The sequence below is a fragment of the Myodes glareolus genome, chromosome X, assembly GCF_982192425.1.
Source record: "Myodes glareolus chromosome X, mMyoGla1.1, whole genome shotgun sequence".
Taxonomy (NCBI): domain Eukaryota; kingdom Metazoa; phylum Chordata; class Mammalia; order Rodentia; family Cricetidae; genus Myodes; species Myodes glareolus.
This window is the reverse complement of record NC_142053.1, coordinates 1,383,894-1,396,874: the sequence shown is the minus strand read 5'-3', so window position 1 is coordinate 1,396,874 and position 12,981 is coordinate 1,383,894. Positions and strand designations below refer to the sequence as shown.

The window sequence follows — 12,981 nt, the reverse complement described above, 5'->3', positions numbered from 1 at the left end:
TTTCTTCTGCTTTCTACAGTGGAGGTTGCTGGCTCAGGCTTGTTCCAGCAGAGATTGCTGGCTTGGGCCTGTCCTTGCAGATATACCTGACTTGGGCCTTCTCCCATAGAGGTTTCTGTCTCAGGCCTGCTTCCTTGGCAGTTGCTCCCTGGTACTGGCTCCTGTGGAGGTTGCTTGCTTGGGCCTGCTCCGTCAGAGGTTGCTGGCTCGGGTCTGCTCCTGTGGAGGTCACTGACTCTGGCCTGTTCCTGTGGATGTCCCTGGCTTGGGTCTGCTCCCATGGAGATCCCTGGTTGGGTCCCGCAGAGGTCGCTGGCTCAGGCCTGCTCCCTTGGCAGTTGCTTCCTCATACCTGCTCTGGCAGAGGTCGCTGACTCGGGCATAACATAAATCTTTTTAAAAAGTTAAAAGGGGCTGGAGAGATGGCTCAGTGGTTAAGAGCACTGACTGTTCTTTAAGAGGACCTTGTTTTAATTCCCAGCACCCACATGACAGCTCATAACTGTCTGTAACTCCAGCTCTAGGAATCTAATACCCTCACATAGACATACATGCAGGTAAAACACCAATACACAAAATTAAAAATAAAAAAGTTAAAAGAGTCTGATGATTGATGGGCAGTGGTGGCGCACACCTTTAATCCCAGCACTTGGGAGACAGTGGCAGGAGGATCTCTGTGAGTTTGAGGCCAGCTTGGTCTACAAGAGCTAGTTACAGGACAGGCTCCAAAGCCACAGAGAAACCCTGTCTTGAAAAACCAAAAAAAAAAAAAAAGAGTATGTATGCATAACAGGTCAGAGGTAAACTTGAGGCACTGACTTCCATTTGTGGGCCCTGGAGATCAAACTCAGGTTGTCAGGCTCAGTGGGATGCACCTTTATCCATCCAGCCATCTTGCTGGCTCAGTATAGAATATATATAAATTCAAATAAGTACAATTTATCATAGCATCATTGAAAAAACAAAAAGATTTTTTTTGGAAACTTTCCCACTGAAAGAAATGAGGGACTCTTGGAGAAATGACTCATTTCAGTCATGAGATAGGATTTACTCAAGGTAAACGTGAGACTTTTTTAAAAATGACCTTTTATGTGTGCACATAGGCACACCATGGCATGTGTGTGGACATCAGAATACAATGTGTATGGAGTTTGTTCTCTTTCATCATGTACTTGTTAGGGATTGAACTCAGGTCATCGGTGTTGGAGACAAGTGCCATTACCTACTGAGCTGTCTTGTCAACCCAAACCAGAGACATTTTTAAAAATTATTTAGTGTGTGTGTGTGTGTTAGGCTTGCATGGCAAGCACCTTTACCTGCCAAGTCATCTCACTGGACCAAATCTGAGACACCTTATAAAAGCAAATAAGAGAGGCTGGGGAGATGGCTCAGTGGGTAAGAATACTTGCTACATAAACATGTAGATCTGAGTTCGGATCCTTATCACCCATGGGAAAAGCTTAGTATGGCTACATTTGTCTTGAACCCCAGCACTATAAAAGGCTGAGATGTCATTAGTTGGGGTTTACTGACTGCCAGTCTATATCAAGTTTCAGTAAGAGACCCTGTCTCAACAGAATAAGGAGATGATAGAGCAGGACACCTGGCATCTTCCTCTGACCTTTGATTGTGTGCAGAACCTCCACCCATGTGCGCATACACTAATATAACATAAGACACATAGAAAACTATCAAAGATCTTGGGCATTTGCAAGGAGGACAACTACCACGTGAAGTCATCATGGGATATGAATATGGGATCATTAGTAAAAATAGCAACTCTGCAGACCTTCCTGCCAGTCTCTCCTACCTGTATTCCTTGTGCTCTGCTTCTCAAAGCCATTATGTTTGTGAGCTTCAGGGGAGAGCAGGGACATTGGGAAAAGAGTTGGACTGGTATGAAGATTGGTTCCTTGCTGAGCTGGTATGAAGATTGGTTCCTTCCTGCCTGAGAAAGATTTTGAGGATTCACAGATTTATGAGAGAAAGGCATACTTAGTGAGAATGACAGTGTCTTGCTGGCCTGATGGATTCTAAAGATTGACTCCATAGTAAATATATTTATGGAAATGGGCCCAAATGTGGAAAAGGTTAGAAAACTTGCTCTAAATATTTGTGTGATTGAAAGGAGAGTTCAGGATGGGTTACAATGTCACAATGGGCTGAGTTCCATCACCATTGTCTAGAGCAGAGGTTCTCAGAATGTGAGTTGAGATAGCTTTGTGGGACTGGGGTCACATGACCCTTTCACAGGGGTCATGTATCAGATATCCTGCATATCTGATATTTACACTAAAATTCATGAAAATAGCAAAATTACAGTTAAGTAGCAATGAAAATAATTTTATGGTTGGGGTCATCACAACTTGAACTGTATTAAAGTGTTGCATAATTAGGGAAGTTGAGAATGGCTACTCTAGAGGATTGCTGAACACTGTGTGGGGGGCCGTTGTGGCTATGTAGAGTTACAGAGATTTTAAGGAATTTATATCTGAGCTAGAGTGAAAGGTAATTACACTATCTGGGAATCAGTGCATTAATGGGGAGATTTCACAGCTGAAGATACCAGTGAGGGGCTCTGAGCTGTGGAAGATTATGTTTTGTAACATTCTAAGAGAAGAGAGTTTACTAGAGAATTGACAGGTTCCATGGTTAGGGCAGAGAAAGCACAAGATGAGCCAAAGCATACTGTCTCAGAAATATAAGGATGCTCTCAAAGAATAACTGAGAAACATTTAGCTTCAGTAGGGAAAAAGTCAAAATTACTGCCAGCAGAAACAAAAGTAGGCATATAACTACTATTATTATGGTGTCTCCATTAGGGTAACCCTAGAGTGCACACTAGAGGTCAGAGGTGAAAAAAGCTTTATGGAAGAGAAGTGAGAAGGGTGTCAGAATACATGTGATATGAAAATAAAAGGAGGGATACAGGAGATGATAGGGTTAAAGTGGGGATAGCTGTGAAAAAAGGGAGAGAAGGGAAAAGACCAATAAGAAATAAGTATGTATGAAAATGCCACAAGTAAATAAGCTACATTGCATGCTAAATGAAAAAAATCATACCAATTAAATACTCAAAGAATATATTTAAGTAATTTACGTTTCTTTCCATCTCCTTAAATTTCTTTGTACTACTCAAACGTTTAAATTCCAGAACTTCTCCTCCACAGAAGCACACAGATGAGAAAACCTGGCAGTTTCTGCCATAGTCAAAAAGTAAAGTCAGATGAAAAATATTTGCTAAATTCTATTTTGCCCAGTAACATTTAAATTGCTTTTTCCTTCAGCAACCGGGAAATAATCCAACCGTGCGATTAATACGTGTCACACAGTATTGAAACACTGAACTTTTAAGGGCAAAATAACAATTACTCAAAACATGAAACCCCCACGACGTTTCTTTTATCTGGTAACATGTTAGGATTCACGTCTTCTTCCTCGTCCTCGTTTGACAACAGCCACAAACTCCAGGCGCTGAATGTTTCTCATCACCAGGGAGAGCTGGTCAAGGAAAGTGTTAATGGAAATTCTGAAGAGGACGGGGTCTTCAGTAGTCCACCTACTAAAATTGAGAGAAACAGACACTGTCAGGGAAATGATGAGGGATCTGTTCAGGTCCACCATACCACGTCTTCCCGCTCACATTAAATCTACCAGTGTCTCCATTAGGACCCCCCTAGAGTACACACTCCCTCCCAACCCTGAGGCCACCCCTACTCCAGGCTTTTGGAATACTGACACAGACAAGACAGTAGCATTCACTGTGAACTCCTGCCGAACCATCACTTGCTGGCGACGGGCAGTGGAGACCAGGGACCTGCGGGCCATGTCTGCCTCCACTGCAGACCTGAAAGGCACTGTTACAGAGCTGGGAGGAGATAAGGTTAAGGCACCATCCACCACTTAGTTTCCCTTTGCCTAGATACACTTCCTAGGCCTGCCTGGCAATGAGCCCTCTCGCCACCAGAGTCCAGTCACCTCCCCACTCCCCAGTGATTCGGGTCTTTTTCTACACCCTTCAGTCCACTAAGGCAAGGAGTCTCCTTGTCCTGTCAGGATGTCAGCTGGCGCACTGGACTACCCACACCACATCCGTCTGGCCTTTCCCTAGTCAGCTGTGCACCGTGTCCCCAAGGACTTCCATGGTAGTTTTAGCCTCCCTATGATCTAGTAGCCCCTGGCAAGGGTCTCTTAGGGAAGGATACAACTCCAGGAGTTGATTTCCAGTTGTTGATGCAGTATCTCCGCTGGGTCCAGGGAGAAGGGGTGGCTGCTCACTGTGGGGAACGACAGCTGCCTCTTCAGCAGCTACACCTGACCCTACAGGGTTCCCTGGGCTGGGACTGCCTGGAGCAGCCTGGCTACCAGGAGCAGCCTGGCTACTGGAATCTTGTGGTCCACTCTGAGGGAAGGTGCCACAGTCACCTTCGGTCGCCGAACTTTGAGAGCTAGGCTGGGCTTCGGGAGTTTGAGGACTCTGCTGCCCATCCTCGCCTTCTTCAGCCCCTGCTCTCCCATCTAGGCCCTCATTAGGGTCCTGCATGACTATTCTGGCTTTCCCCTCAGCACCCCAACCCGTACCACTAACACACCCCTACCGCTCTCACTCGGCCGAGAAAAGGAAGTTCTTGTGCCAAGTCCAGCGGGCTTCTACAGGGAACAACACGTGAAGCCAACTGCGCATGTGCAAACAAGATCTCGCGAGGATTGGTTCCTGCATTCTGTTAAGGCGGGGGAGGGGGCATGGGGACATGGCGGGTGGGGGAGGGGCGTCTCTGAGATCTCAAAAAGTGCAGCTCTCTCACATGGTACCTTCCCCGGGGACTTGTACTAATGGGGCCCTCCAATAAAGGTTTCTTCCAAGCTGCCCCACCCCATGAGTGGCACTGATCCCAACAAGGCTGAGTCTTCGGGAAGCTCAGCTCGGCAACAGGAGTGGGTGAGTGGTGCTGCCTGGGTATTCACAGAACCTGCTCAAACTGACTGACCAGTGTCCTCAACACCCTGACAACTTAGGAGCCTGCTATGATGGTTCCGCACAACTGCCCCGCCCAAATGGTTCTGCCTGGACGCACAATACGCTCATACACAATTCAGTGCTCTAAAGCTGGGCATGGCGTAGTGATACTGATTAATGTGACTGAAAGAATAAGTTCGATAACTTTCACAAGCAGGATGGGCTTATAGAAACCACTGGTCACAGCAGCAACCTGTTTGGAGCCCAGCATACAAGCTCACCCTTTGTCACGTGGAAGAGATGTTATTTATACTCTCAGCGAAGCCATGAGTGCTTTCAGGGGTAGAGCTGCTCTTGTGTTTCCGTTTTTGTTGTTGTTGTTGTTATTTGTTTTTTGTTTTCTGTGGGGGGAGGTGGTGTCTGCCCAGTTGTGTTTCCTGCTTGGATGCATTCAGGTGGTAAGGGACTGTGGATTCCTCTTGGGTGTAGAAAGAGGGTGAGCAACCATGCATGCTGAAGACCAAGATGCTGTTGCAGTTGGGGATGAAGGATGAGGATACTCTGGAGCCACAGAGTCATTGGTGGCCCTGTTGGTGATGGAGAGGTAGGAGCCGCAGGCGATGTACTCCTACCTGACTCATAGATGCCTCATACCCGTGGCCTTAGTATAGATGTCTTGACAGACTCTGGAGGATCCAGGGCACTAGGATACGGAGAGCATCCTTTGTCAGGCCTGTCTGGACATACTGGATGATGATGATGGTTTGAGACCAAACCATCTGACTGTATCGGTGCCTTGGGCACACAGCCAGAGCACTAGGAAGCAGATTTTTCCCTATGTATCCTATTCAGTCTAGCCAAGTAGGTTGGGGATGTTTTGTGTAATGTGTGGCTTTGTAATGTATCAATTACACAATGTGTGTAATTGATAGCATAGCGGAGTATATTCAGGGAAATAATGAGAAAGGAGACAGCTGGGGACTTGGTCTATTGGAGGTGAGTGGTTCCAAATTTGGAACAGAGGTCCGAGGGTAGCCTGGGCAGGGAGTGGAGGAGGTGGTTGTGGTGGAGGTGGTGGACAGAGAACTCAGGGTGATACAGAAATTTGAGTTATAAAATCAGTGTTCATGGTGCCTTAAGCATCCTTTACTAGAGTCTTCATGTTACCTTTCCCTTCACTCACGGAATCAGAGATGGCCTTCCAGTATCTGGTCCCTCAGGATCACCCCTCCAAGGTACAGTCCAGAAAGAATCCACAGTGTATGACATTGTACTGATTATGTGAGTAAAGAATAGGTTCTTGGTGGGCTATTTTGCTTGCTAGCAGAGGGAAGAGTAGTGGCAAGTGGGCACCAGCTCCTCAAAGATGTTGCCATGGATACGACAAATACATTTCACTGTCTGGAGCTGGTCTCTGTGTGCTGTACAACTGCAAACAGCACCATGGTACATATATCAGGCTGGCGGGCTGCTTCTCAGTCACATACTGACAAGTATGGTATATGAGAATAGATTTCAGGGGGAGAAATTTCAGCTTCGCCATTGAGTCACTTCCCTGTGAGTTTTCAAGAATTACGTTAATTCATAAAATTTTCTTCTTCTTTTGCTATCTAGTCTGTAAACCTGACTAGAACCCATCATTGCCTTGAAATTCTTTTTTCCCTCTTTTTCTTAACTTCATTTTTAAATTAATTATTTGTAAATTTCAATAATGCACCCCAACCACATTTACCTCCCAGTCCTCTCAGGTCCACCTCCACTCTTGTGACCTCCCCCAAAACAAACGAAGGGGAAAAAAAAAAGAAAAAGAAATACAACGTCCAAGCTGTGTTACCCATATACTCTCTGGAGCATGGACAAATTCCCAGTGGCCAGTCTCTTAAAAATAACCGACTCCGGTACAAGCAGTGGGGATAAATCCCAGTGCCACTGCCAGTGGCCCCACAGTCTGCCCAGCCATACAGCTGTTAACCACATTCAAAGGGTCTAGTTTTGTCCTATGCTGGTTCGTTCCCTGTCTGACTGGAGTTGGTGAGCTCCCATTAGCTCAGGTAAACTGTTTCAGTATTGGCTTTTTGGGAACCCATTCTCTTTGGATGGATAACTTGCTCAGCCTAGATATAGTAGGGAGGGACCTCCCAAAGCAGTGTGCCTTACCCCTCTCTGAGGAGTGGATGGGGGGTGGGTTGGGGAGAAGGTGGAGGAATAGGAGGAGGGGAGGGAGTGGGAACTGGGTTTGTTATGTAAAATGAAAAAAAGTTTGTTTTCTTTAAAAAAGAAATAAAATAAAGAAGAGGAAAAAAAAAACCCAACTTCTTCCTCTATCCTACTCCTGCCAGACACCATCAACTATGAAGAGCTACACTTCAGCATCCTTATCACAGTTTTAAAGTTCCTATCTAGACTATTTCTTTTCTTTGTGGGGCAGGGAGAGGTTGTCATAGAAGTCTTCTATGTCATTCATTCTGAACTGTGAGACTGCTGTCATCGATACCACTGCAAAAGAAGCTTCCTTAACCTTTATAGTCAGCAGCAGCACAGATCATGGACTTTGATGTGGTTTCTAATTACAGCATGGGCCACTGAGTCACTGAGTCTATAGTTTCACCATTCTCCTCTGTGCCTGTAGCTCTGTTCTGCCATCTTTTCTTCCAATTTCATGAATTCACTTTAAAAAAGCATCTTCCCATGGGACCTGCCTTTCTCTGTTTTTTCCCCCCTGGGGACACTGTGGCCTTTGCAGACTCCTCCACCACCAACCACCTCATATCCCCTCAGAAACTCCATGGATCTCTCAGGCTCCTCAGAGCTGCTCCATGGCAGCAGGTGCTGACTTTGATCTCAGCCTTGCTTCAGGTTTTCATCCACGATGGTGGTGACATGGGCCTGGGTCTGGTTCTGCAGCATTGGCTCCTCCACATGCTCCAGTAGCTTGTAGATGGAGAAGATGAAGTAGTTATTGGGGTGGACCAACTCGAAGTGCTGGATCTGGGCCCAGATTTTTTAGACAGGTTCTTACCATGTGGCATTGGCTGTCTTATAGAACTTGCAGTGTAGACCAGTCTGGCATCATAATCTTCCTGCCTCTGTCACCCAAGTGCTGGGATTGAACACATGAGCTACCACACCTGGCTTGCTTGCTCTTTTATACCAAGTGCACAACATAAATAGATAATGTGTTCATTATCAAGCCCATCATTACCACCATTAAAGATATAAACTATTTGTATCTAAGGCATGAGATTCTAAAAACAACAACAACAACAAAAAACCTATTCACAAACATGTACTGGAATAGAGGCAAAAACAATTATGATGTAATTGCTGAACTTGTCATACTTTTATTTTTTCCTTGTATTAAAATACTGATTTCATTGAAATCGGTAGAAGCCTTTGCCTGATGTTCATCTGGATTCCTCTATGCTGTTTTGATTAGACCAACCAAACCTCCCATAGTCTCACCTGACTGGACGGAATCCAATAAAAATGAAGCAATCTGCTTCCTAGACCTCTGGCTGAGGTCCTGTAGCATTCATCTTGTTCTTACTCAGTCAGTGGACCAGACCATTATTCAGGATGTCCACATAGATCTGGCAAAGGATATTGGAAGAACATCCGCATAGTGGTCAAAGGTTTGATGTGTTTGTGAACCCCAGGTTGGTCTTGTCACATGAGGGTCTTGCTTCTTGGGAACCTGAATTCCAGGGCTGCCTGGACCACCAAGGTGTCTTTGGCATTCATCCCAGAGTGCATAAGCCCATGTGCTCAGGTCCTTTCACAGGGAAATGCACACTCTGAGTGCTATCACACAGCAGGAAATAAGCTGATAGAAACCAGTTCTACCTTTCTCCATATTGCCCTGTCCTTCAGGACATCATAGTTTCTTAAAAATAATTGTGATTTGCGGGCCACGTCTTCCTAATCCTTTTCTGCTTTGGGTACCTTTGTACTGAAATGTAACCAGAGGCCACTGTCCTGGATGGTAGTTCTTTCAAGTAAGTCCCCTGGATCAAGAGCCCAGTGATGTTATCCAGAGTGACATCACATATGTGACTAACCTACTGACTGCTTCTTGACACCCAATTATGGGAAAGGGGTACATGCCTCTTAGCCCATGCCATGCCATCCCCAACACAGGGTCCAGCTTTAGGAACATGATTACAGGGATGCAGTGAAGATCTGTCTCTGATCTCAGCCAGCACTAATGTCTTTCAGTCACACTTATCAGTGTCATTAAGGGTTGCCCCTCTGGTGAGGGATTAGGGATACATTGTGTACAAGGGTATTCTGGATTCAGGAGGAACAGTTTGGCTCAGGAGAGACGTCTTTCAGGGTTTCAACAACTACGGGCATGCTAGACACAGACTGGACCTGCTTGCTGAGGCCAACTTGCAGCACCATGCACTACCTGTGCCACAGAGAGCTTCATGAAGCCTCGGGCTTTCTGTGTGTCAAGAAAGCAGTGACACTCGAGGATGGAGAAGAATCTACACTGAAAGGTTTCATCAGTACAAGCCACCTAGAGGAAGAGCCTAGTTAGGAAGGAATTCTGCCTGTGTGTGGGGGGAGGGCGGGAGCAGACACACCCACCAAGAGCCAGGCAGTATCTCAGCAGGAGCCACGCCTAGCAACAACTTGCTTGCAGGGAGCAGGAGCTATTGGTGTCCATACCCCCCCCCCCCCATCTACCAAAAGATAGGAAGTAGCTCAGCAGGAGCCAACCCTAAGGAGAACTTGCTTGCAGGGATCAGGAGCTATTGGCGTGTTCCCCCCCCATCTCTCCCCCACCTTCCCCTGCCTCCCACACATCTACCAAAAGACAGGAAGTAGCTCAGCAGGAGCCAACCCTAGCCCTAGTGAGAACTTGCTTGTAGGGAGCAGGAGCTATTGGTGTGTTCCCCCATCTCCTCCCACACACATCTACCAAAAGACAGGAAGTAGTTCAGCAGGAGCCAACCCTCGCGAGAACTTGCTTATAGCCGAGTTGTTGTTGTCCCGCCCCCAGACACACCCACCGAGAGCCAGGCAGTAGCTCATCTCGCGATAACTCGATTGTGCAAGCACAGTGGGCCTCACGTGGTGTGCTCAGTGGGGCTCATAACCGTCACCTCATCTCGGTAGCTGAGCCTGAGTGGTGCCGTCGATTGAGCCAGGGGAGCTGAGTGGAAAGTCAGAATCGCCATGCAGGATCCTGGCGAGGACACAGGTGGTAGGACAGGGGTTGAAGAAGACGAGGATGGGCAGCAGAGACCTCGAGCTTCCGATATCCAGGCTAGCTCTCAGAGTTCGGCGGCAGAGGGTGACCAAGACGAGGTCCCTCGTGAGAGTGGCCCACAAGATGCCAGTAGCCAGTCTGTTCCAGGCAGGTCCCGCCCAGGGAGCCCTTTAGGGTTAGGTGTGGCAGCCGAAGAGGCAGCTGTCGTTCCCCAAGACGAGCTGCCACCACTTCTCCCTGGACCCAGTGGAGATGTTGCAACAACTGCAAGTCGACTCCTGGAGTTGTATCCTTTCCTGGGAGACCCTTGGCAGGGGCAATGGGAAGACAGGAAGGATGAAACGTGAAACGAAGTCTTTCGGGTGGGTGAGCAGGAAGGTTGACAGCAGGGGAAGGAAGAGACAGAGTGGTACACTCTGGACTGTTAGTCCAAGAAGAAACGTCATGCTGGCAGGACAGGGAGTTGCCTAAGCCCGAGAAGACTTCATAATGTAGAAGAAAACCTGAACCGTTGGGGAGGCGGGAGGTGGATGACACTTGTTTGGCATCGTCAGAAAGAAGATTCTGGGGCAGTCTTGGTCTTGAGTTGCACATGGGAGCAGTGTCAGACAGGCCTCAGAAGTATACCAGGCCGCATAGCAATAGGAAACCTAATAGTGGATGATACCTTAACCATAGCCCCCTTCTAGCTCTGTAAGAGTGCCTTTCAGGTCTGCTGTAGAGGCAGACATGGCCCGCAGGTCCCTGGTTGCCAATGCCCAGCGCCAGCTACTAATGGTTCCACAGGAGTACACCGTGAATGACAGTACTTTGGTTGTGTCAGTTTTCCCAAAGCCCGGAGTAGGGGTGGCTTCGGGGTTGGGAGGCAGTGTGCGCTCTAGGGGTGTCCTAATGGGGAGACACTGGTGGGTTAGATATAAGTGGGAAGGTATGGTGTGAGGGACCTGAACAGATCCCTCATTTCCCTGATGGTGTTTCTTTCTCTCACATTTAGTAGGTGGACAACTGACGACACCAGTCTCTTCCAGATTTCCATCAATAGCTTCCTTGACCAGCTCTCCCTGGTGATGAGAAATATTCGGCACTTCCAGTTTGTGGCTGTTGTCAAACGAGGAAGAGGAAGGATTCATCACACCTAAACTTTCTCCCCCTAAAAGACAGGACAAAGGCATTTTGTGTTTTTGGTAATTGTTACCTTGCCTTCAAATTTCAATGTTTTGATGTGATTTCCCCTTTATCAGTCCCATGCTTGGCTTGTTTCCCTTTTGCTTAAGGAAAGGGTGCTTAAATGTTTGTTGCTGAACAAAATAAAACTAACGTATTGTGGTTTAGATGTTTTGGTTAGGTTTTGGTCTGACATTACTTTTGGCTATGGCAGAAGCCTCCAGTTTTCTCATCTGTGTACTTCGGTTCGAAGGAAAGTTCTGAAATTTAAAATTTCTCACAGTCCAAAGCAGGGAAAGATATTTTAGTAAATGGAAAGAAAGTTACATTATTTAAAGTCAGTTACTTATTCAGCACATAATATGGTTATCTTTGAAGTAAGATTTTTTTGTTAGAATATGATAAAGAGCTTTGCTAGCATGCCAGAGTCCCTGAGTTCAATCCCAAAGTACTATTAAAAAAAAAAGGTGTGTGTGTGTCCTATAGAACTAAGTATATAAAGGCAATAAAGACATTTTTAGGTTTATCCTTTAATATTTTTCCTGGAATATTTCTCTTATGGAATACTAGCTTTTCCATTTCCTCACACTTTTCAGGAAAATTTTATGTTAAAAACATCCTCTATATACAGATAGTAAACGTTTAGGCTTATCCACTTTTTCCTATACAATAAATAATTTAGTTCATGAAAGCTTACTTCCTTAAGGTATATTAGAAGAGGTAGATTTCCTGAATTAAACATTTATGTAGTCACGTATTAAATTTCTCCACGGATACTACTTGACCGTTTTCTAATATGGGTCTTACACTCGCCAAATCTCGGTCTGCAGACTCTCTTTCATGACCACTGGGTTGATCGTTTTCATACAGAAGGGAAAAACTGATTTAGTTTGAGAGGACAAGAAAGAAACACCAGAGCAGGATATTTGAGGCTCCCAGGCCTTCTTTCAGATTAGTGTAGAGTAACATCGAGACAAATGATTGTGCTTGTTAAGTAGTGGCTAGCTGTGTACAAACAGCCTGCATGCGAGAATCTTGCTAAACTCACTCATTAGTTCTTGTGACTGTGTGTGTGTATATGTGTGTGTGTGTGTGTGTGTGTGGGTGGGTGTGGGTGTGTGTGTGTGTGTTTGTATATGTATGTATGTATACGTATGTGTGTTAAAGGCAATTTTATTTCTTTCTCATCTGATGCTGTTTCTTGATTGATTGTTTTCTTTCTTCATTCTGTCTTGGATGCTCCCAGTCCTTCTGTCTATCCCTGGTATGTGTTGGGTGGGGGTCAGGTCTCTCCGAGAGCCCTGCCTACTGCCTCCGGAATGATGAGGTTTTGTATGCAGGTGGACAGGCACAGTCACAGGCTCTTGGCTCGATCGGGTTGGGCATTTACCTGTGATCTTGTGAGGACTGTGTGTGGGGTGAGCCATTCCTGGTCTCCAGTAGTTTTCTCATGTGCTGGGCTTGCAGGTCTCTAGCTGGGCCCTCTGGGAGGGGCAGTGCTCTGTCCCTCGGCAGCTGTCCCAACTCAGTCTCAAAGGCTGCAGCTGCCCAGATTCTCACAACCATCTCTTCAACTCTGGGTGTCTCCTAGGGTCTACTGACAGTTTCTCCCTCCAGGAGGATGGGCACCAGATATATTGCAATT

At 46.4% G+C, this 12,981-nt stretch overlaps 3 protein-coding genes across 3 annotated transcripts in view; 2 read left to right on the top strand and 1 right to left on the bottom strand.

Moving 5' to 3' along the window:
* Ikbkg (inhibitor of nuclear factor kappa B kinase regulatory subunit gamma) overlaps positions 1-11,292 on the top strand; it is a 107,231-nt gene extending 95,939 nt beyond the window's left edge. The window contains exon 11 of the mRNA XM_087902495.1: positions 11,167-11,292. The gene's annotated coding sequence lies outside the window, so the exon portion shown is untranslated. The remainder of the gene's footprint in view (positions 1-11,166) is intronic.
* LOC125415384 (EKC/KEOPS complex subunit LAGE3-like) lies at positions 3,067-4,661 on the bottom strand. The gene is made up of 3 exons (XM_048457594.3): positions 4,206-4,661; positions 3,740-3,868; positions 3,067-3,562 (listed from the first exon to the last, which is right to left on the bottom strand). Exons 1-3 carry the CDS (start codon positions 4,541-4,543, stop codon positions 3,418-3,420), a joined length of 612 nt encoding a protein of 203 aa, XP_048313551.1. The 5' UTR covers positions 4,544-4,661; the 3' UTR covers positions 3,067-3,417.
* LOC148117191 (EKC/KEOPS complex subunit LAGE3-like) lies at positions 7,240-11,503 on the top strand. The gene is made up of 3 exons (XM_087902496.1): positions 7,240-10,458; positions 10,862-10,990; positions 11,167-11,503. The coding sequence occupies exons 1-3, from the start codon at positions 10,139-10,141 to the stop codon at positions 11,309-11,311; spliced, it is 594 nt and encodes a 197-aa protein (XP_087758622.1). The 5' UTR covers positions 7,240-10,138; the 3' UTR covers positions 11,312-11,503.
* The last annotated feature ends 1,478 nt before the right edge of the window (positions 11,504-12,981 follow it).